The following is a 25,327-nucleotide window of genomic DNA, read 5'->3' on the forward strand; positions in this document are numbered from 1 at the left end:
GTTTGTAAACAACTTATAATTGGATGTATATGAAATTTAGCAAATCATTCATGTCGCACAATAAACTATAACGTATTTCTGAATTAAAACCGAATAATAGAAATAAACACCAAGCTTAACGAATGAAGACAAATACCAAGTTGATTATGTTGAGAAGCGCCCTATTGAACCCTCTCTTGACGTGATTATAAAAAATTTTCTCTATTTAATATTATTCTAATGTCACCTGTACCCATAAATTTACTTTAACCGTAATTCCTCGCATGAAAGAATCTAACCCTCTTAGTCTCATTCTCGATTCCTCAAAGAAATCAAACTAAGTGAGCAGCATGATGACTGAGATGCAAACCATACTAAGTTACTTCACACTATTCTTAGAAATGATGAATTTTAGCTGCTCTACCATGTTCTAAGGATTAATTGCATTTTCCAACACTTAAATCCTAACAAAGCATATAAATGGATGACCAAACCATATACATGAAAATAAACATAGGTAGAAGCAAAGACATTAGCAATAATATTAAATAGATAGTTAGAGTTTTTTACATCAAGAGTGCTCAGTGGAAACTTTCCAACAATAAAGCGTTTAGCCCTCCATTAACATGGAGAGCTCAACTACAAATGGACAAGACAAGGAAAGGATGAAGTGTTGAATAAAAAATGAGAGGAAAATGGGCTTGTCAATGCCTTTGTTTCAGCCTAAGCTCCCCAGCTACTGTTTTATACATGCAAGAACTTTTTTTTTTCTTCTTCCCCTCTTCCAGCTTTAAAGACTCTCAGGCTTCAAACTTATGAAGGCATGCTTAGCACTTTGGCCTCGTTGAGCGCAAGTTAGTGACTGAGCGCTGAGCGAGCAGAACATGCGCTAAGTGCAGCGACAAAACTGCGCTGAGTGAGCTGGCTGCGCGCTAAGCGCGATGCTCTCTGTCTTTGTGTTTTCTAGGGTTCTTCTTCGCGTTGGGTGGGTGCCTTTGCGCTGAGTGGATGCCCTCGCTTAGAGAGCTTCATGCGCTGAGCGCGAGCCTTCAAATTTTATTTCCTAATTTTTCTTGCTTAAAATCTGAAAATTCCATAAAAAACACTATCAATTATCATGATGAGACTCCCAGTGTGTAAAACTCATAAGAAGTCAGTTTTTTAACAATTCACACAAAAAGAAGCCATAAAAATAGATGCTCATTACTAGTTTTCATCTACTTTTTAGTTCATTTTGTACTCCTGAATATCAATTATCAATTATAATTATAATACATTATAATAAATATTTACAGTATAAAAATCAGAAACTTCTAAATCTAATGTATTATTGGTGCATGTATCTTTTTACTAATATCAGCGGCTTAGGATGAAAATGTAAGTTGTTAAAATAAAGACGTGTTTGTAAATAACTTTGGTCCCTATGTCAACGTGAGTATCAATTTCATGATATTTTCGTTCTTGTATGTTACGTAAGCGAGTTTCATAACATTAACGGACAAAAGTTAATAGTGACAGATGTATTTATCTCACGTTTTACAATTTCGGAAATTAAATTTTGTCTTTACATCTTTCAGGGACTGATTTGTCAGCGCAAAACACTTTCAGAGATGACAATAATTATTTATCCTAAAAATTTCAAATGCCTTTAACTCAAATCTTATAGTATGTGTGGATTCTTTTTGTCTCAATCCTCTGGTTCATTAGAAGAAATGGATCCTAACTAATTCAGTGTTCGATCAAAATGTAAATAAAGTCTAATAAAAATTTTATTTTTACTAATAATTAAACTCAAATAACATTAAATAATTTAACCTTAATTTTAAAGTATAATTTAATTAGATGCCTGAGTTTATAATTATACAAAAAGTAAGAGTGGGACATGGAAGGAAAAGAACAACACTAATAATTATTTATTTATGAATAAAAGGACAGGAAGATTTTTGATAAGAATTTCAATCGAAGGCCGTAAGCTATGACGTATGATGGTTTACATGTTATTTATATTTAAGAGAAAGAGACACATACCGTCTAGTCAGCACACACCACCAACCATTGATTATTGATTGAGGCCGAGTTGGATCGAGTCGCCATCACCCTTCTGTTACTCATTTTCTTTCTTTCCGGAAGCCTTACTTATCAATGCTCGCAAAGTGAGTGAGACTTCATTCTTAATTTTTTTTATTTGTTTTTCAATTGTCACTCGTTCGCTCTTTTTTTCTCCGCCACACCTCACTGCAGTGCACCTGGATTTGGTAATTATATTCGCTTTCTCTCCTTAACCTTATCTTCGAATATTCCTTGTTTTCTTCTCCTAACCTTTTTTTAATGTCTTTTCTTTCAGACTTTTCCCCCCCTTTTATTTTCTGTTGCTAATTCTCAGCTCTTCTCCACACGGTTCATGCTTTCCTTCCTTCGCCTTTCGTGACGTGCAATCCATGTTGTTCACCTTTCTTCTAGGTAATCTATTATTTTTAATATTCTATATATGCTGTTTTTTTTTTCTGTTGACTCGAGTGATAAAATAAAGTTAAAGCCTGAAAGACAGGAATGGATTTTGATTTTTGATCGCTACAGTCTAATCTAATCTAATTTGTTGTAAATATAGAAGTGGATAGAGTGTATGTAATATGTATGCCAGGAAATTGTGGTTTTCATTTTCATTTCTCTCCCCTTACATTGCTAGCTTGTTCATTCATTCATTATTTTCATTCTGTCATGAGTTTTACACCTCCGTTCCTTAGGGATGGATGAGGCTTCTCGTAAAAAAGGTTCAAATAGAGATTAGAAATAGTGGCAGTTCGGTTGTTTGAATATATTCTAGGAGACTACATAAGTAGGTGGGGAAATCGGTGAATGGTGTGAATGCTTGCATTTGATTATCATCATTATTTACTCATTTGAGGTTAGTATGCTGAAGCTGCTAACTCTGGATGCTTATTGGTTTTTTTAGGTTCTTCATTTGAAGAGTGAAGAGGGGAGTGACGTTGTGCTGATGTGTTTTGCTTGAAACTTATTCAATAAAGCAGTTGATAAAAATGACTTTTGAGCCATTGGATTGGTATTGTCGCCCAGTTGCAAATGGAGTATGGACAAGATCAGTGGAGAATGCCTTTGGTGCTTACACTCCTTGTGCGGTTGACTCTCTGGTCATCTCCGTTTCTAATTTGATACTTCTCGGCCTGTGCATTTACCGCATATGGTTGATTAAGAAGGATTTCACAGTCAAGAGGTTCCATTTAAGGTCAAACCTTTACAATTATATTCTCGGATTGCTAGCTTTATATTGTGTGGCAGAACCATTATACAGATTGATATTGGGAATATCTGTTCTAAATTTAGATGGGCAGACTCAATTTGCTCCATTTGAGGTAAGCTATGACTCTGATTACTGCACATAGTTTTCAATGATTTATATATATAATTATATATTCTACCTTATTTAATTGGCATAAAATTGAAATGTGAAGGTTTTTGATTTGTTCAACTTCTTTGAATTATCCTTTTTACATGCAGCTCCTTTTATTTCTTCTGGTTAATCCTTTTTTTTTGCAGATTTTGATTCTGTTAATTAATGCTGCAATATCGTCTTATTGACAGATAGTTTCACTGATCATTGAGGCTCTTGCTTGGTGCTCTATACTAATTTTGATTGGAATTGAAACTAAAGTCTACATCCGAGAATTTCGATGGTTTGTCAGATTTGGTTTGATTTATGCTATTGTAGGGGATGCTGTAATGTTCAATCTCATCATTTCTGTGAAGGAGTTATATAGCAGGTTTGATCATATCATATTTGCTATGTTATGTGGCTTGTTGGTTTTTAATGACACGATATGCATTGCCTATTGAGATTTCATTAAATCTGTTTTCTCCCAGTAAACTTTTGAGAGATCAATTCTAGAGTACAAAAAGGAGGAAGATAAGCTGTTTAGAAAGGCTGAAAGTTTAACAAACAAGCTGATCAATACAAAGGAGGGGAGGGGAGGAAAAATATGAGTAATATATTCTGATACCTTTATAAACATTAATGGAGGGAATGTGAGGTAATTTCAGGGAAATTTAGTTAGCTCAGTTCACAAATTACAAGTCACTCCCCCCCCCCCCCCCCTCCAAATCTCCCAACATTAGACAAAAATTTGGAGGGGAGGGATTTTGTCCCCTTCATTTCCCTTCCCCTCCATTCCAAAATTTCTAAACCAAACAAGGTAAAATTAAAAAAAAAAATCCTCCCTTCCCCAAACACACTGTAAAAGGAACAAAAGGCCAAAAATCATAGATGCCATAAAATTGTTCCTATCCCAACACATCTAAAGAGTGTGAAGAATTCTTGATGATACAAGTTTTCCAGCCAAATACTATGGAGAAAAACATAGATAACACATTCATAACTCTTTACTTGTTCTTCCTTTTAGAGCCCCTTAAGCTAATTAGAAAGAATGATATTAATTGATAAAACACCATGTCTCACCAACAATCCCTAGTAATCTATTCCAAGTTTCTTTGTAGCCTTTTGAGGATTCTTGATCCACCTGTTTTGTACCCTCCCATATGACTTCTTTTATTGTAAAAAAGAACTCCAAAGTCCTTAGATTTTGAGCTTTCTTTCTTTCTTTAAGTTTTGAATTGGAAATAACCCTATATGTGAATCACATGCATCACCTGCAATTGTCCCTGGTTCCGCTTTTTTAGTTAATATTTTAAAACAAGAGCAAGGGATCTTATAATTATGTAATTCTTTGTGTTTGCATGTGTAGATATATTATTTTCTAATGAGGCATTATAAAATATGGAAATGGATCAGTGTATATTTTTCATCCGCTTCATGTTCAAAACCATATGTTTTGCTACCTTTTGTTTTTCTCAAACTGACATTTTTGTTTTCTTTGCAGCTCTGTGCTATATTTATACATCAGTGAGGTGGTTGGCCAGGTATTCTGTGCTCTTCAATTTAGTGTGTCTTGTGATAAATGGTCATGTTTTTCTTTTTAAACTAACTGCAACTGGATGTTTGATACTTAATATCGTGTTCGCCTGTCTAAAATACACTTTTGATGCTAGCTTGAGGCTACTAATAGCCCTTGTGGCCCTTGTAAAGTTTTCAAAATGAATGTCGTGTATTTAAAATTAGCAGTGACTTTCTTAATTGGTTCAGACTTCGGAATGAACCTTTTCTGAAATATGAGGTTTCTCTGTTGAATTGATTTGTTGCTAGTTACTTGTAATGTTGTTTTTATAGAAATGGATGTATAGAGAAAGAATAGAGTGTTTTATTGCAGTATATGGGGATGTAATAACTTGATACAATTAGTCCCCATATGCATGTGCTTACACTAGTAATTTTTGTAGAAACCTGGTGGCAAACATTTGGTTGCAGTGTTAAATCCTTAATTCTTTATTGCATTTCGTTGGAGTGAAAAACTCACATTATTGACGTTGTCTCTTTATGCTTAAGCCTGCTAATGGATAAGGTTGTCTTTACGAATTTTCTTTATTGCTCTGCTCAAGTTTGTTTTGCATTTACAGTTTGATTGGGCATTTTTGCTGCATCATTGAGCTCTTCCTCCTTGTTTTTTCCCCCTATCCCTTCATTGGATGCTTTCTTCCCCCCTACTTGTATTTCCCCTCACTTAAAACCGTCGTGAATTTTTTTTCTTACTGAAAAAGTTGTGGTATCTCTTTTTGGGTTCAGGTTTTGTTTGGAATACTATTGCTTGTGTATGTTCCTACTTTGGATCCTTATCCAGGTTATACCCCCATTGGGAGTGACATGATTACTGATGCTGCATATGATGAACTCCCTGGAGGAGATATGATATGTCCTGAGAGGAATGCCAACATATTGTCAAGTATGTATTACACCTTTATATAACATTTTCAACAGTTAAAAATATTGTGGATACTTTTGGAAAATGCTTTAATAATTATTGTGAAGAGGGTTAGAACAGCAAACTCTGGGTGAATAAGCTATTAACTCTTTCATTTTTGTTGCTAAAAACTTCGTACCCCATTGCCCAGAGGCTCTTCGCTATGCGAAGGTATGGGGGAAGGATATTGTACGCAGCCTTACCCTTGCATATGCAAAGAGGCTGTTTCCGGATTCGAACCCATGACCAACAAGTCACCAAGGCACAACTTTACCGCTGCACCAGGGCTCGCCCTCTTTCATTTTTGTTGCTGCTTTAATAATTTTTGTTGCTACTTTTAAAATTATTAGTAACATTGAATTATTAGTATGCACTCAATTGGATCAGTATCCTTTTAAATATACTCAGTGGGTTACTCATTTTAATTCCTTCTTTCTTTGGCAGAAATAATGTTTTCTTGGATGAATCCCATCATGAAACTAGGATATCAAAGACCACTGACAGAGAAAGATATATGGAAATTAGATACATGGGAACGGACAGAGACACTGATCAATAAGTATACCTTCCCCCCCTCCAAATGTTTTATTTCTACTGAAGTCATTACCTTTCAATTTTGCTTTATAGTGCCTCTTGATTCTGTAGGTTCCAGAAATGCTGGGTTGAGGAGTCTCGGAAGCCAAAACCTTGGCTTTTAAGAGCATTAAATGCAAGCCTTGGAGGAAGGTATGGATAAATAATGATTTTGATAGAACACTGAAAACTGAGAGAAAAACATGTATTGATATTTTAACATGAAAAATGAGCTCGTAAAAACAGGAAGATAACAACCAGAGCCTATGGCTCCTGAGCTCCTACAAGAGAACCCTCTCTAAACTTTCTTTCTCTAAAAACTGCCTCCCTTTACTAATAACCCTCCTCCCTATATGCATGTAGCCTCCCCCTATGTAACAAACATGACATGTCAGCTTCCTAATAAACGTCCTCTCTCTCACCTTGTTAGAGATCCCATATTGACTAGTGATATGACCAAAATAAAGTATATAAGTGGGGGGTAACCCTCACTTTACAAGTCGGTTTTGCAAGGTTGAGTTAGATCCAAACCCAAATTCTAAGATAGTATTGGAGCCTATCCTATCAAGCCGTTATCGGACCACCCACAGATGTCAAGCCTTGCAAGCTTCATGTTTGAGATGAGGGGGTGTTGGAGATCCCACATTGACTAGTGATATGGCCAAAATAGAGTATTTAAGTGGGAGGTAATCCTCACCTTACAATTTTGTTTTGTAGGATTGAGTTAGGCCCGAACTTAATTTCTAAGATCATGCTGCCTTTTGGCATACTATAAACCTTCCAGACCCTCCATTTCTTTTGGGCCTGGATCCAACAATTGATCCTTGTTTTGTTAAACCCAATGATTGGGCTTAGGCCCAAAATCCAGTATCCCATCAGATTTACAGATCAGTGTCCTTTTGTTCTGTTGCATTTTTAGTTTTTACCCTGTTGAAAAACTAGAAAGTAGAGAGAGAAAATAAGAGTTTGCCAAAATGGGAGAGAGATGGAGACAAAATAGAAAAACTGTAGGCTGAAGCACAATGTGTGTTAATTGCCCCTAACCCATATCTGATATCTCAACTTATACTAGATGCTAGACAAATATTATGATGATGTTTTGTCAATGAATCATTCATCAATACCAAGAATCAATCCAGAATTAACCACCCTTGATTTAGGGCCAATACCTCTTCCTTTTATTTTTGATAGTTTACAATATTCTTAATACTTTCCCTAGCCTACACTACAATTAATTTAATTTAGCTAGATTCTACTGGAGGAAAATATTCAAGCATGCTCTTTTTTTTTGGTCTGATCAGATTACAAGCATGTTCTGTCAATTGATCATTTCTCAGGCAAACTTCATCAGTTACCTCCAGTCAATGTCCTATAGATCCTAAATGATTTTATTGTCTAAGACTTCCTTAATTCATAGCACTTGCCTTAACAGCTTTCTTTTCTCTTTGCATTTCCTCCTCTATCAATTTTCAATGAAGAAATTTCATTAGAAGGAATACAAAGAAAATAAATATATCCTTAGCTAGGTGACATAAATGAGAAAAACAAATACAGCCAAAGACATGGGCACTATAGATCCTATAGCATGTCCAACAAGGAGACTCCCTGAAAGAAATTGTGCTGAGCACCTGAAAGAGGCCAAGAAGGTTTTCATGTGTCAGATAATGGCAATCTGAAGTAGCTTATTTTGTAATCTAGTAAGCTAATGGATGAAAACTTTGCATTGGGTTCTAAATCAGGTTGAAGCCTTGAAGCTTTGCTAAGTAACTTACGGTTGTTGTTCGTAAGCATCAGTCTTAACATTTTAATAATGTATTTTTACCTGTGCAATTCTAAAACTTTCTAGATTACTCCTCTGAAACACATAACTCACAATTTATACCACTTTGTATTGAACATGATGATATACAAAACATTGAACATAAAATTTTAAGAAACATGTAACGCAAACAGGAGAGACGTTTATATGTAGTCGTCCTTGTAACTTTGTACAATTTGGGTTATGTAACCCTGTATATTGTTTTTCTTTAACTATAGATTGGGGTAGGTACCATCTACTAAAGGTTCACAATTAGAGCAGGAATTTTACTGAAATAGTACTTGGTGCTGTGAAGTTGATTTTTAACAGTTTAACAAGTCAATCTACTTTTATGTAGTAAAATATGTCCAAGATAAGAAATGCACTTATTGTTTTGTGGAAAATTGCAGTTGTTTTTCCCCCTCATTTGTGTTTATATATATGCATTTCATTTCATTTATAAATTGTATTCATTTTGCTTTCTGTAGGTTTTGGTGGGGAGGCTTTTGCAAGGTAATGTTCATTTTTTTTTGTTGATAAGATATCATGGATGAAACATGACATTGATATGATATACTGGTTGTTTGTGAGTTTTCCATGATTTTGTCAGGATAGGTTTCTTTGTTTTTTATTCAACATTTGATATGATTTCCTAATAAAGGCAAACAGTTTCTGTTACAGCTTGTAAATTAAATATGTCATGACTAGATTTATGATCCGCAACTTGGTCAAAAGGTTTCAACATGGCCTTTTAGCTCCCAATGTTTGGTTTGGATTCCCAAAATGTAGATGTTTCAGAGTTCGCTCCCTGTCAAACTATATCATTTCCTGTTTTCCAGTAAGAATATATAGAAGACTTTAAACTGGTGATTAGTTTTATTATGTATCTACTGCTGAGCTGAACGTTATGATGCTTAAAATATTTGTACATCCTTCGAGAAGGTACTGTAATATCAACTATCAATTTAAGTTGGTATTAGAGTTCGTTGATATCTAGCAATCAGCTGGTTTCAAAGCTATGCAATTGTTTGGATTTTCACAGTTTCCCCGCCAATTCATGTTATACTTAATTTACTTCCAGTGTGAAATCTATGAAGACTCGTGCATTTGAATATTTGTGACTGTACTTATGCATGGTTAAACTGTTGACTTGAAAACTTCATATTTGATTTATTTTTTCTTTTGTTAACAACATGTAGATTGGCAATGATATTTCCCAATTTTTGGGCCCACTTATATTGAATCAGCTGTTACAGGTTAGTTGCTCTTTTACTGAATAGTCACTGGTTAAGTACCTTTAGTGCATGTTTAGTGGACTAATGGAAGATCATCCCCAAATGTATTATACACACACACACTGACATTATTATTCTCTAAATATCTTATTATTAATATTATTTTTATCAATTTTCATAATGCCATTTGACTTACCCTATAAATTGTCTGCAGTCTATGCAAAATGGTGATCCATCCTGGACTGGCTATGCATATGCCTTCTCAATATTTGTTGGAGTGGTATGATGCAAATCTGATTAAACTCTTGATTGATAATATTTGGTTCGATCAAATGCATTGTGAAGCCAGCAATTGTTATGCTTGCATCTTTAGTTTGATATATTTGATATTACTGTTTTTGCGGATTGTAAGATTTGACCCGTTTTGTAATTTCTTTTGCATGTTTTCAAGTTTTGTTAAACAATAAAGACATTTTTTCTTTTTTGTAAATTAGGCTGCTTGATGGAATTACATGCAAGTAATTTATAACCTTTGCAAGTTTTGACTTATTAAGAGCCTATCTGAATTTGTTTTTGATAGGTCTTTGGGGTGTTATGTGAAGCTCAATATTTTCAGAATGTCATGCGTGTTGGTTACCGGTTAAGATCAACATTGGTAAGTCTTTTTTATTTTCACATATATTTACCCACACCTTTATTTCCCATTGAGTAGGTTGTCAAAGAACTACTTGACCTAAAAGTTTAAGCCATTAAATGGGCAACAAGGATTTCCTTAGTCAAATCTCATTTGATTTCTAATAAATTTTTTTTTGAAAATATTTAAAGTTTTCTGTTTTTTCAACCCATCCTTTCCCTGCCTTTGTTGTATGTTTCTCCTTTCCTCTCTTAATAACTTTTACCTTTCTATCCTCCCCTAGTCCTAGTGGAATAAGGCTTTGTTGTTGTTGTTGTTGTTGTTGTTGTTGTATCCAAACCAAAAAGACCACTTTGTCAACTGGGCTTTGAAACTACCAGCTGCCAAAAGCATAATTTCATAAACATGTTTTCAAGAGGAACATATTTGAAACATAGATTTTGAAGCATTAGTTCTACGATTTTGCTGAAAATCTAGCTATATCAATATTTTTGTGTCTATCATACTTGATCACCTTGTGTCAGGACTGGCATGCAAGTTTCTACTGAAATTCATTCCACTCAGTAGTTGCATTTAACATGTCAAGTTTCATGTTCCAATTATTTTTTTCTCTGCTTGTTTTCTTCGTTGTAGGTGGCTGCTGTATTTCGCAAATCTCTAAGGCTTACTCATGAAGCGCGAAAGCAGTTTGCAACTGGAAAAATAACCAACTTGATGACTACTGATGCCGAGGCTCTTCAGGTATGCCTTTTCCCTAGTGTCTGAAGACTATTCTAATGGTGCGGCTGACAGGTGCAAAAGAATCACTTGATTTTAAAGCTGTTAATTAGGGACCAATGCTGGCTTTGATACTGTAACGTCTCCTTTATAACAAGAATTGCGAGGTTTGAAATGTAGTAACCAATTATCTTAATGGTACTTCAAACTAAAATTTTAAATCATGACTAAAAGTGGCAAGGATCAAACTCAAGACTACTTGGTCAAATAATTATTTTATTCATTGTAAAAACACTATTTTCTCACATTGTTTAGTTCTGTTATCAACCAGTTATCAGCTGTAGCTGTTAGTAGGCCAGTTGGCATAGTCAGTTAGGGAAGTTATCTGGTGTGTGTGTATGCTGTCAGCTCCCAGGAAACTCAATGTAATCATTTTTCAGAAATTCAATTAAATATACATTTCCTCTCTAAAATCTAATACTCGTGAACTCTATGCTATAGTTGATCTTGGTTCTTGATTTCATCTTACTTTTAATTTTCGGCCAAATTTATACATGTTTTTATTCTTTTTTAATCTTTCTTTTTCTTTCCTCATTCTTTTCCCTATACTTAAGATTTTCTGCTACATATTAGGTAGAAACTTTTGCTATTTGTATTCTTCTAAGACCAGTAAGCTGTAATGCCACCAATAATCAATACACAGTGGAAGGACAAGCCTAAACTTCACCATGAAAAGCAAACCATAAACAACTTTTAGTTCTGATATCTTTTTAAATGAAAATAGAAATGAATATATTGTTCTGGAAAGTTTGAATATACATGGGAAAATGTTTGTGTTGAGGAGTCCAAAATCTTAAGATATACTAATATAATTTATCTTGTAAACAACTTCCTGAAACTCTTGTATGCTATAAATTATCTGAGCAATATGTTTGATGTTGTAGTACTGCCTCCTTGCAATCAATTTCACACTATGCCATGACACAATTATTATTTTTTTCTTGAACAGCAAATATGCCAGTCACTTCACACTTTGTGGTCAGCTCCATTTCGAATTGTTGTTGCTATGGTTCTTCTTTACCAACAACTTGGTGTTGCTTCCCTTCTTGGTGCTTTGATGCTAGTTCTCATGTTTCCATTACAGGTACATGAGTTCACTTACTCACTTAATGGTCTACAGTTTCACTGCACTAGATTTTATTAGTATAAATATGCTCTCTGGAAGGGTAATTATATTAAACTAGTGTACCACATTGCAGTATATTTCTTTCCTTCCTCTCCCAACCTTTCATTTGAATCCTTCATTGAGTTTCATGTAGTTATTAGAATCTTACAATTCATGATTTGAATCGTACAATTCAGCTAGCTATCGATTCATATCATAAGATGAATCTCAAATCATTTTGAATCTTACAATACATGAATGAAACGGTGCAATTTCGTATCATCGATACAAATCACACCATACAACAATTCATTGTTTTTCTCTTTTTAAACTTTTCTTTCACCAATTCTCATGAAAGAAGTTGAAAATTCATCTAAGCTTAAATTGTTAAATGAAAAGGAATTCAAGGAGCTCTTTTGAACCTAACCTATTAGATTACTTCACTACTTTATTTGTCACTTACTCATTCTATGCATGCACTATATTTGGCCATTCCATTGCTTTGTCTCCATTCTTAAAATAGAGGCTTCACAAACTTCTAATTTTGTTTTATGGGACTTATGATTTTATCTATTTCTAGTTTAGAATAATTACATTGAAAACTATATATCATCTATTTTTTTTTTTGATCAGCAAAGATAAATATATATATAATTCTGAGTACCAAAGGTACAAAATTACAGTGTTATGATAGACCGTACAGTTGGTTCCAGTTATCAGACTTAATGTAGTCTCGATAGGAACAAAGCCAGGCCACATACATGAGTGTAAATCTACTGTTAGTCTATGTTTCTAGCCTCAGCTAATAAACAAACCCTGCTCTAAGATTACTAGACCATTGATTAAAATGAGTTGCAAAATCCTTCTCCAAACTTCTAAGCCATGTCCAGAGTAATAAAGCTGCCTCATCCATCAATTTGTTGCTGTTGAAGGTGTCATTGGAGAAAACTATCTATCATCTATTAGATGTATTTAAAGTTATTTTCATTTTCTCTTAATCTTAGGATTTGATATAAATTATGATTCATGATTCAAAAATTTGCATGGCAATTCTCAATTTTAATCTTGATATGATAACCTTCATCCCATCAAGATAGTGAGGTGTTCTGATATAATTCTACTTTTGGAATCACCAAATAAGTTCTTTAAAAAGTTAATAAGTTAGATTAGTAACTATCACACACATAGAAGAGATGAGTGGGAGTGGATGGTAGATCCAAGTGGGAGATACACGGCGCAAACAGATTACAAATGGATGAGGGAGACAGCAGTTGAGGGGATTCAGGATCAGTCTTTTGAGGAGCTGTGGAAGTTGAAGGTGCCACTTAAATTTGGAGTGTTTGCATGGAGGCTATTTAGAGATAGACTGCCTACTAAAGTAAACTTACATAGGAGACAAGTAGAGCTCATGGATAGGAGCTGCCCATTTTGTACAAGTATGGAAGAGGAAGCAGGACATATGTTCTTCCACTGCAGTAAAGTCATACCTATCTGGTGGGAAACATATTCCCGGGTGAATAATTCTGCAGACTTACCAAATGATCTAAGACAGCATTTCCTACATCATGGATCTATATTGAATCAGGGGACTAGGGCTAATAGATGGAAGTGTTGGTGGTTGGCCGTGACTTGGACTATTTGGCAGCAAAGGAACAAGATGATATTCTCCAGTGAATCATTTGACAGTAACAAAGTGATGGATGAGGCAGCTTTCCTGTTGTGGACATGGCTGAGGCATATGGAGAAAGACTTTTCAATGCATTTCAATCAATGGACTAGTAACCTTAGAGCAGGGATTTTGTATCAGTAAAGATTAACAACATAGAATGTCACTACATTTTACTAATATGTTCTGCCCTGGCTGTGGTTCCAATCTAGACTCCATTCAGTCTGAGTCGGAACCATTACTCTGGGTTCTTAAACATATGTATTTTAGTACCTCTGGTACTCTTTTAGTATATATAAAGTGTTATCTTTGCTGATAAAAAAGATTAGTAACTATTTTGGTAGGTTGATATCCTTGTTCTGACCTTTGTTTACCATTATGGAAGCTTACTGAAAACACAAATTACTTTGATTTTTTGACTTATATAATTTGTTTTGTGGAAGCAGACATTTATCATCAGCAGAATGCAGAAGTTTTCTAAGGAAGGATTACAACGTACAGACAAAAGAATTGGTCTCATGAATGAAATTTTGGCTGCTATGGACACTGTAAAGTATGTCTTTTGCAATAATGATTAACTGCATGTATTATATAGATATACTACCTCTTGTCCTATATATAAGAAACAATTACCTAATTCATCAAGACCAATAAAAGTGGTTAGATTGGTTAATTTGTCATAGATTTTAATTTTAGTTCAAGACTACCCATGACATTAAATGGTTTAAGTAGTTATTTTTTAAAAGATAATTCTTCAACCAATGAGTTTACCTTGTTTTGTTGATAGCTCAATTAATGCACCCACTTTCATGGGGAAATGAGTGTATATCATTAACAGACCTCATTATTAATTAGGAGTAAAAAGGAAATTTAGCAATAATGTAGTCTAATGTTTCTTATAATTAGGACCAAGAAAATGTTGTCTTTTGTTTCTTATATATATATATATATATATATATATATATATATATATGACCGGTGACAGGATTATAAAATGTTAAGTTCTAACAGTATTGTTGTTGGTTATGTGGAAATGGCTTAGGTATTATGCATGGGAGAGTAGTTTCCAGTCTAAAGTACAGATTGTCCGAAATGATGAATTATCATGGTTTCGAAAAGCATCATTACTAGGAGCGGTACGGCATACCAATTCAAGATATTAATGTTCCAACATTATTTGTTTTTCTGTTTATTTATATTTCTTCCTTGAGTTTATAAGTTTCAGTTTCCCTAAAGAAACTCATTTCTGTAATGTCTTCATCTGGGGCTGTTAGAATTTAACCAACCTCAGGTTGCACCTCTGTGGGCCAATATAAATACCTATTAGAAACTGCTAAATATCTGCTACATGTAGTTTCCATTAAGTAATATCCTCTCTAATTTTCTTTCTTGTACAATTGTTTCTATCTAAAAATTGAGTGAAGAAACTGTGTTCAATTCACTGCCATAATTTTATAAATGAGACAAATAGTAGCATACTTGATGATGAAGTTTGATATATGGATAAGATCTAACATTCTAAGGAAGTAAAATACTGAATGGACAGAGTTACAATAGACCATAACAGAGGGAGTATGAGGGACAGGGAGGAACCTACTTCTAAATCTTTCCTCCTCCAAACCTGAAAATCATTAGCTTCTCAATTGTGTAGTTGATGGCATAAATCCTTCAACGTGAAGGTAAGAGAAAAGTAACATATGTGATGAACAATAGATGGATGATTTCTAAACAAAGAGAAATTTATTTAACTACTTAGAATGACTTTTTCTTTCACTTCCCTTTTTAAATAAAGTAAAATCTCAGTGAAAGGTCCAAGAGACCCCTCCATACAAAGCACAGATTAAATAATTACTGTTAGATTGTATGTTGAATTATCTTGATTCACTGTTTCCAACTGTTTCAATTTTGTAAAATATAAATGTTAGGCATGGAAAACAAGTTTTGATCATGAAAAGCAGTAGTTTTTTTTCCCTCTGGTATTGATTCTTGACTTCAGCCTTATATTTATTGAATTTGTTTTCGGCAGTGTAATGCATTCATACTAAATAGCATTCCAGTTTTTGTAACTGTGATTACATTTGGAGTATTCACCTTGCTTGGAGGGGATCTGACACCTGCAAGAGCATTTACATCACTTTCTCTGTTTTCCGTGCTTCGATTTCCTCTCTTCATGCTTCCTAATACTATAACTCAGGTCAGGTTATTCTCCTTTGCAATTTTCTTTTGTTTCTTTGATTTTGCAGCAGGATGCCTTCTCCTATGTTTTTGTACTCTCTCTATTTGTATTCCCTTTCTCTAATAAAACTTAATTCTTGTATAAGCAACAGAATATGATTTAACTTGTTCAGTTTATGATTGATAAAAAGAGGGAAATGAAAAATTTGCTTACTTTTATTGTTATCTTAAATGAGTGTGAAGTGAGATTTAATGTGCACCAATGTAGTTCACATTGTGCTAATTCTTCTTTGGTCTTAAAGGTGGTTAATGCAAATGTATCGTTGAAGAGACTAGAAGATTTACTCTTAGCAGAAGAGAGAATACTTCTATCAAATCCACCTCTTGAGCCAGGGTTACCAGCCATCTCGATCAAGAATGGATACTTTTCTTGGGATACGAAGGTTCATATCCTTTTGACATCCTTATGCTTCTATTCTAGTCATTATATATATATATATCCATTTGCTTGCAGACAGGGAGGAATGCACATACTTGAGTATGGGGGCTATTGCACCACTAGATAATTTTCTTTTTTTGCATAAATATATTTAATAATTTTATTTTTGCCCCCATAAGATTTTTTTTTTAAATCAATGTAGAAAATTATAAGAGATAAAAGAGAGAATAAATTAGTAGTAATTTTATCACTTTACCTTTCTAATTTTTATAGTTTCCCCAACACTAAACACATCAAATTTCCACAATGAAACACCTTCCCAAACATAGGAAAAGATTGAGACTCAAAGAATTTCTTGCCCCCACTAAAAAAATCTGGATCTGCCACTGCTTCCAGAAAGGACATCTGTTCACTAGTACCCTCATGCTGGAAAACGTTTTGTCTTTTGTATCCTGTTTCACCTGTTTGCTTTCTGTCAATTGTTTTATCTCGTTGATGCAGAATTGAAATAATTGCTTGTTAATGTAGTATTAAAGTTAAAATTTCCCAGAAGAATCTGTTGGCTATACATAATTTTGTTGCATTTGATATCAATAGGAATTGTGAAGGTGTTAGATCTTGAATTTTCTAGAGAGAAAAAAACTGACAATTGATTTTTCTTTCTTCAGGCAGAGAGGGCCACATTGTCAAACATAAATCTGGATATACCTGTTGGTTGCCTAGTTGCAGTTGTAGGCAGTACAGGAGAAGGGAAGACATCACTAGTATCTGCAATGCTTGGAGAACTTCCTCCGATGGCAGATTCAACTGTTGTTTTGAGAGGAACAGTTGCTTATGTACCCCAAGTTTCATGGATTTTTAATGCAACTGTAAGTTAATAATATATTCTATTTAGAATAGATAATAACTTTATACAATTGGGAGAACAAAGATAAGAAGATCTTGAGAGAGAAATAAGTTGGAAAGTAAGTGGGAATCCACTAACAGGCTCTAAAAATTTCGAATACAAGATGCTGATCATATACCCGAATATGTATGCATACCCAACTAAACTAATGAATGACTCATTCTTTTTTTATGCATTACAAATAAGCACCCTCTAAAAACGGTGAATACAAAATGCTAAGTTGCTACCATATACCCTTATTTGTACTAAAAACCCAACTAACAAATGATTCATAACCTTCTTTTAGGATGCATTACAAGTAATCAAAAAGACTTTCCTCGTTACATTACTCTTTCCTTAGTTGTTACTTTCTTCACATTAACCTTCATCTTCAAAATTATCTTGCAAGCATGGTTGGAGGAGGCATTTGCAGTGTTATTTGTGAAATCCCACATTGACTAGAGATATGACAAATGTAGTCCTTATAAGGCTTGGACAGTCCTCTCCTTATAAGGCGATTTCGTGGGGTTGAGTTACAGCTCAAATTCTAAGATGGTATTAAAATCTTTCCTAGATCCTCTATTTGGTCACTCATTTGTCTACACTCTAGATGTTTATTCTTAGGTATGAAGGGGTGTTGTTATTGGACCGCCCGCATGAGTGGGTGTGTTGAAATCCCACATCAAATAGATAATGACCAATGTAGTCCTTATAAGGCTTGGACAGTTCTCACGTGACCATACTGGTATGCCCCTTTGTGATTGTTTCCTTAGTTTTGAAGTCCAGCGATGTGAATTGGGCAGTCAACCCTTTCTGTTTTTGAGAATGAGGGTTAAAAATCTTTCTTTCATTTTGTAGTAGAATTTTGGGAAATTAATTGAGTGGAGGGGCTGGAGGGTTTTAATTTCATAAAGGGACAAAACTTTTTAGTGTTTTTCTCTGATCAAAATTGGACTTTAACCTTTGTAACCCATACAATAAAGGTCAACTTTAATTATTGAGGTGAAACTCCAAAACTGGAAAATAACACAAAAGGCACCTAAGGATAGTATATTAGTACTGCACTTAAGTTTTGTCCTTCATAAAATTCTGCTGGAGCTTACTCAAAGGATTGTATTTGGACGCTTTTGTAAATTTCAGGATTGAAAAAGTGGAAGTTCTGAAAGATGGATTTTCTAATGAATTTGCATCTGCCATATAAATAATAAGTTGTTACTAATTCATAAAATTTTGAGTTTGATCCTGTTTGTTATTTGATCATCAACATATTTATTACATTACAAAGTTTAATAGAGTGCTATTAATGGTAAAGTTTTGTGAGTTTATCCTATTAGCCATTTGATTATTCTCATGTCTGTTAATGTGGGGTTTATGATGTCTGATAAACTTTATTTCTACAGGTACGGGATAACGTTTTATTTGGTTCTGTCTTTGACCCAACAAGATATGAAAGGGCGATAAATGTGACTGAACTGCAGCATGACCTTGAATTATTGCCTGTGAGTGTATACTAGTTATAGCGTTTAAGTGCATCCAATGAACAATTTAATTGTTAGATTTTTAAGTTTGTGGGCCTTGCTTCCTTCTTTCTCTCACATACTTAATGACTAGGGTGGTGATCATACTGAAATTGGTGAAAGAGGGGTAAACATCAGTGGTGGCCAAAAGCAGAGAGTATCCATGGCTAGAGCTGTCTACTCAAATTCTGATGTGTACATCTTTGATGACCCCCTAAGTGCTCTGGATGCACATGTGGCTAGACAGGTTACCTTCATGCCAATTGACTCCTCTATAGAATGGCCTACTGTTGTTTCTATTGCTTCAGTGTTCAAACTCAAGTAATTTATGCTATGGTATTGATTGTGGTCATCTTATGTATGTAAATCAAGACTGTTAAATATTGACAACTAATTCCCACCAGATTAAATTTTTTCGAATGCTCAAGTACTGTATGTACACAGGATCTGGAAATTGTTTTATGTTCATGCATAACATAATAATGTATGATTAAATTTGTGATTTATAGTGCTTTTATGTCTAGGATTTTATAGTGGTGGGGGCTCCTTTTTTTATTAGCTGACATTTATCAGTGTTATGCAAAAATGGAAAATATGCAATGGGGTCAATTCTACTGGTGAAATTATTATGATCATGTTCTCGTAGAGATTCTGAATACAGTATTCAATTAGTTCCCTCAGTTTTGGCTGTTGCTGAATATGGAAATATCTTTTATATGTTGTTAAAAGTTGAAATCTGATTTACAATCTTAATATTTATCTTAACATTGTCTAATATGCACTACATATTATCTCAGGTTTTTGATAAATGCATCAAGGGAGATTTGAGAGAGAAGACCCGGGTTCTTGTCACAAATCAGCTGCATTTTCTTTCACAGGTTGATAGAATCATTTTGGTCCATGAAGGTATGGTGAAGGAGGAGGGAACTTTTGAGGAACTCTCTAACCACGGACCGCTGTTTCAAAAGCTTATGGAAAATGCGGGTAAGATGGAGGAGTATGAAGAAGAAGAAAAGGTAGTTACTGAAACCACCGATCAGAAGCCATCTTCAGAACCAGTGGCCAATGGATCAGTTAATGATCATGCAAAGAGTGGAAGTAAACCAAAAGAAGGAAAATCTGTTCTTATTAAACAAGAAGAACGAGAAACAGGGGTTGTCAGCTGGAATGTTCTACTGAGGTAAGAAGATTAAATGATTTAGTGTAAATCATTTTAAAGATAGTGATTTGCAACCATTTGCTGCACCTGCACACACATTTATATGGTAGAGTGCAACATTTTCTGTGCCAACATGACATTCTTATTTGTAACCCTGATGATCAACATCCATAAGAAAGTGGAATGTGGTGCATATTTTATTCCCCTCCTTTTCCATTTGCACCTTTTTTGTTTAAATGTTGTTTAATCTTAATTGTCTTGGGCTCCTTTTAGGTACAAGAATGCATTAGGAGGGTTTTGGGTGGTTTTTGTACTCTTTGCATGCTATGTCTCAACGGAAACATTACGAATATCAAGTAGCACATGGTTAAGCCATTGGACTGATCAGAGTGCTACAAAGGGTTATAACCCTGCCTTCTACAATATGATATATGCAGCTCTATCATTTGGTCAGGTATAATTCTCTTATAAAATCACTGTTACAGCCTGCATTTGATTTAAATGCATCTATGGAATATATTGTTAATTTGGAATTGTGTTTCAGGTCTTGGTGACTTTAACAAATTCTTATTGGTTAATCATATCAAGTCTTTATGCTGCCAGAAGGTTGCACGAAGCCATGCTTAGCTCCATATTACGAGCTCCCATGGTGTTTTTCCAAACAAATCCACTTGGAAGAGTTATCAACAGGTTTGCGAAGGATCTAGGTGACATTGATCGTAATGTTGCTCCATTTGTGAATATGTTTCTAGGTCAAGTGTCCCAGCTTCTTTCAACCTTCATCCTCATAGGCATTGTCAGCACAATGTCCTTGTGGGCAATACTGCCATTGTTGGTGTTGTTTTATGTAGCATATTTATACTATCAGGTATAATAATTACCACTGAATTCTTGCTTTTACCCACTTCAATTCATATTTTGAAATAAATAGTTATTCTCTTTAATTTCTTTGTTTTAGAGCACCGCTCGTGAAGTAAAGCGCTTAGACTCAATTAGCAGATCTCCCGTTTACGCACAGTTTGGAGAAGCACTGAATGGCTTATCAACGATTCGTGCTTACAAAGCGTATGATCGAATGGCAGATATAAATGGGAAATCCATGGACAACAACATCCGATTCACTCTGGTGAACATAAGCGGAAACCGATGGCTTGCAATCCGATTGGAAACTTTGGGAGGCCTCATGATATGGTTGACTGCAACCTTTGCCGTCATGCAGAATGGCAGGGCGGAGAACCAGCAAGAATTCGCATCCACCATGGGGTTACTACTTAGCTATGCTCTGAACATTACTAGTTTGCTTACCGGTGTGCTGAGGCTGGCAAGTTTGGCTGAGAATAGTTTAAACGCAGTTGAACGGATTGGCACTTACATTGATTTGCCCTCGGAGGCTCCCTCTATCATCGATGATAATCGCCCTCCTCCTGGCTGGCCTTCCTCAGGCTCAATCAGATTCGAAGATGTTGTTCTTCGCTACAGAGCTGAACTTCCTCCTGTGTTGCATGGCTTGTCTTTCACCATTTTCCCAAGTGATAAGGTTGGCATTGTTGGGAGGACAGGTGCAGGAAAATCCAGCATGCTTAATGCTTTGTTTCGAATTGTAGAATTGGAACGTGGAAGAATATTAATTGATGATTATGATGTTGCAAAGTTTGGGCTTGCTGATTTGCGTAAAGTTCTTGGCATTATACCACAATCTCCTGTTCTCTTTTCAGGTATTTATGATATAATTTTCTGAAATTATATTGTAGTGTTTGGTTTTGTTTCAGGGTTATCCAATAACCAAAGACAAAAAAAAAAGTTTTCAATTAGGAATTATTTGTTGAAGTTGTGCATAACATAAAGTTGAAGAGATGTGCAACGCTTTTTAAGTAATTTTAAATTAATAGAATAAGAATATTCAATAGTCACGAATCACTACACTAGTATTACACCAAAATAAACTTTGACATGAATACTCAATAAAGTTCAATTAAATTATGATAAGGATATATAGATATTAACATTTAAGGATGATAAAAATTTTGCACACAATAAGTAAAATGGGAATGATTTCTGTACTTTTGATAACTTCATTTCTGTATACAACTGCTAACTACCTTTTGGTGAGAGACAAAGGCATATTTAGGTATATAATTTAATTAAGCACTTGTTCAATAAGCTCTTCTTATGAAATGCAAGCTTATTCATAAATTTGCCTATCAATTTTAATGAAATAAATTAAAAAGAGCTTATAAGGTCATAAATTACTTTTATAAGTTGAAAACTTGAAATAAGCTCTTCCTAATGTCCTCAAATGCAATTAAAAAAAGATTAAGTCTAAGGGATAAACATATTTGCATAAAAGATAATTAAAAAATGTGATATGACTGGAAACTGATTTTGCTTCTTATCGATCGGGGAGCTACTTGACCTCAAGATTGAAAAAGATGCTTTAGTCAAGAAATACTCCCAAAGCTTAGTGGTTACTTCAGGCTCAACCTTGTTTTCTATTTTTCTGTCTTACTCATAGATAGACCAGCTATATTTTGTCAACTTGTATGATTCTTATATTGTATTTATGAAAAATAAGAATCTTTTAACTTCTGAATCAATGTTTTGTAGGTAATTAATTAGAATATAAAAATCAAATAATGTCATTGTAATAATATTAAGCTCACCTTACTCTTTATAGGAACTGTGAGATTTAATCTTGATCCATTTAATGAACACAATGATGCTGACCTCTGGGAGGCTCTGGAGAGGGCACATTTGAAGGATGTGATACGGAGGAATTCTCTGGGGCTGGACGCTGAGGTAAATGCTAATAGTAACAAGTAGATTTTAAAAATATAGCTTCTCATCCCCCGAGTCTTTCTTGGGTTATGTTATTTCTTTAATTAATTTTGGTGTCATAAAGTGAAAAACAGTATGTTCCCACTCTATTATGGATATGCTTTAGAAGTGTGAATTCTCCTGTGTTTGTTTTAGAGATATATATTGTTGAAGTCAGTATTTATTAATGAAAAGTGTGGTATCCAGGTATCTGAGGCAGGCGAGAACTTCAGTGTTGGACAAAGACAACTGTTGAGTCTTTCTCGGGCTTTATTGCGTAGATCAAAGATATTAGTACTTGACGAAGCAACCGCAGCAGTTGATGTTAGAACAGATGCACTCATACAGAAAACAATTCGAGAGGAATTCAAATCTTGTACAATGCTCATTATAGCTCATCGCCTTAACACCATTATTGATTGTGATCGGATTCTTTTGCTTGATGGTGGTAAGGTATGCACTCAATATTCAAACCATAGAGCTGGCTAACTCATAATATTGTTAAAGTCCTTTGCCACTGGTGTAAGTCATACTAAATTTATTACCTTAAACAAGTCATTCTAGTTTCTACTGAAATATCTATTGAAAAATTGGTGCATATGGTCAACTATCGTTCAATTCAATGGCTTGATGGACGAAATGACACCGCGTTATTTGATGATGGTGTGTGTCTAGTCTTGCACCAATGTGACCTAGCCTATAAATAGATAAATAAATGTGTGCACCAAACACTCACTCACACACACACACACACACATAGGAGAGGAACACAGTTATACCAATAGAAAATTGAAATTTTGAACTAAGGCATGAATGCAGATAATAGTTTGATTTAGTGTTAACTGATGCATTTTATGTTTAAAGGTTCTTGAATATGATACCCCTGAGGAGCTGTTGTCAAATGAAGGTAGTGCTTTCTCTAAGATGGTCCAAAGTACAGGAGCGGCAAATGCCCAATATTTACGCAGCTTAGCCCTTGGAGGGGATAAGTCAGAAAGAGAAGAGAACGAGCATCTAGATGGCAAGAGAAAATGGCTTGCTTCTTCTCGGTGGGCTGCTGCAGCGCAATTTGCTCTCGCTGTTAGTCTCACCTCATCCCATAATGACCTACAACGTTTGGAAGTGGAAGATGAGAACAGTATTCTGAAGAAGACAAAGGATGCTCTGATAACTTTGCAGGGGGTTTTGGAAAGGAAGTATGATAAAGAAATCGAGGAATCTTTGAACCAGCGCCAAGTATCCCCAGAGGGATGGTGGTCATCGCTTTATAAAATGATTGAAGGTATTGTTTTAATCTATCTTTTACATATCCTTCATGTGCACAGAAATTATGTAAATCAAAATGAATTTAGAGCACCAATACATATATGCACTTAGGAATGTATTTCTGCCTCTTTTTCTATTGTCTAATTCATGTTTCTAAATTTAAAGTAATCATACAAGATAAATTAAAAGTGCACGATGATGTAAACATACCCAAAATTATTAAAAACAATACATTTGTCCCCCATGCAACATGATTTTCTGAAGAAAGCATTAATTTCAAAAGGGCGCCGAAGTAGGCCCACCTCTGCATGTAATTGAATGATTTTCATATTTTTGTCTGTTTTTTCCTAACTGTGTTTGTCTATGCCATGAGAGTTTTTTAAATTGATAAGTCACATGTCTTGGATAATTTTACTAACTTTAACTTGGCTGATGGCAAACTAGCGTTTCAAAGAAATTTTCATGACTGAGAATCGTGAGATTTTGAATGTGGTTGGAGATGACTGTATGTTTTAATATTGAATGTAACTGAATCTCTCTTGACTCTTGTATCAGGTCTTGCTATGATGAGCAGATTGGCCAAGAACAGGCTCCATCAATCAGACTTCGGTTTTGAGGACAGATCAATTAACTTTGATCAAGTTGATATGTAGGGAAAACTGCACTACTTCAGATAACTGCCCTGCCTACACATGATTGATAACTTCATAAGTTTATAGACCCAAGGTTTTGCTAACTATATTTTGGCACATAGCTCTACGGCTGCGCTAGCGCCATGATATTCTAGGAGATGCAATAATTGTATTTTGTATATTCTTGTTTAAGAAAATCAACCAAGAACTTTTTATTTTTTTGGTGAATAGAACGTTTTATCATTTGTTTTGGTGAGTAGAACTTCTTGTCATGTAGTGTTGTAATTTTTGATTGCCAAAAGGATTTCTTTAAATGCTTCTTTCATGTCCTAGACTAGATACTTTTGATGGTTATTCCTTTACTGTTCATCTACAAAACTTCTTCCAGGGTGTGTTCATAGCATTTTTCAAGATTATAAACGCTTCAACGTGTCAAAAAAATGTGACAGAAGTACAGAACACATCTATGTATGAGTTGGATCTATAATAGAATGGAAAATATGATTAAATTATTTTCACATAAGTTATAAGATGTTTTCGAGAGTTTTCTGAGAGCTTGTGAAATCATTTGACAATTTATGAGTATATCTTAAACTATTTTCATAATTCTCTCAAATATTTACACAAATACTTTGTAATAAGGTCTAAACAAATTAAAAATATACTCTTATAATCATTTATAAAATTAATTTTAAGTAAATGTGAGTCGGTAGTAATGTGATTTTTGTTGGGATAACAAATATTAGTTTAGAGAATTAATTTTGACATATACTTTCTTTGGTCTGAAATATAAAAAAAAAATATC

The 25,327-nt window shown here is 34.5% G+C and overlaps 1 protein-coding gene across 3 annotated transcripts; it reads left to right on the plus strand.

Annotated features, from left to right (window-relative positions):
- The first annotated feature begins 2,037 nt into the window (after positions 1-2,037).
- On the plus strand, positions 2,038-24,879 carry LOC114373853 (ABC transporter C family member 2-like). 3 transcript variants are annotated; one of them, XM_028331406.1, is made up of 29 exons: positions 2,038-2,132; positions 2,324-2,439; positions 2,933-3,350; positions 3,580-3,758; positions 4,872-4,911; positions 5,672-5,828; positions 6,291-6,405; positions 6,492-6,572; positions 8,706-8,730; positions 9,417-9,473; positions 9,667-9,732; positions 10,033-10,107; positions 10,720-10,827; positions 11,813-11,947; positions 14,081-14,187; positions 14,677-14,770; positions 15,661-15,828; positions 16,112-16,252; positions 16,917-17,117; positions 18,535-18,633; positions 18,746-18,898; positions 19,449-19,831; positions 20,084-20,264; positions 20,355-20,678; positions 20,769-21,525; positions 22,485-22,606; positions 22,832-23,077; positions 23,489-23,906; positions 24,446-24,879. In XM_028331406.1, exons 3-29 carry the CDS (start codon positions 3,018-3,020, stop codon positions 24,541-24,543), a joined length of 4,863 nt encoding a protein of 1,620 aa, XP_028187207.1. In that variant the 5' UTR covers positions 2,038-2,132; positions 2,324-2,439; positions 2,933-3,017; the 3' UTR covers positions 24,544-24,879. The 3 variants fall into 3 exon arrangements, with proteins under 3 accessions (XP_028187207.1, XP_028187208.1, XP_028187206.1); XM_028331407.1 differs by having other exon boundaries at positions 2,044-2,132; positions 2,363-2,439; XM_028331405.1 differs by having other exon boundaries at positions 2,077-2,234.
- The last annotated feature ends 448 nt before the right edge of the window (positions 24,880-25,327 follow it).

This window comes from Glycine soja, chromosome 11 (assembly GCF_004193775.1).
Source record: "Glycine soja cultivar W05 chromosome 11, ASM419377v2, whole genome shotgun sequence".
NCBI lineage: Eukaryota > Viridiplantae > Streptophyta > Magnoliopsida > Fabales > Fabaceae > Glycine > Glycine soja.

Bases quoted from the DNA above. Each gene is read 5' to 3' on its own strand.
- LOC114373853 (XM_028331406.1), top strand. From the start codon at position 3,018: ATGACTTTTGAGCCATTGGATTGGTATTGTCGCCCAGTTGCAAATGGA. The intron at 19,832-20,083 runs GTAAGAAGATTA...GGCTCCTTTTAG, and splicing joins AGCTGGAATGTTCTACTGAG to GTACAAGAATGCATTAGGAG. The intron at 20,265-20,354 runs GTATAATTCTCT...ATTGTGTTTCAG, and splicing joins CAGCTCTATCATTTGGTCAG to GTCTTGGTGACTTTAACAAA.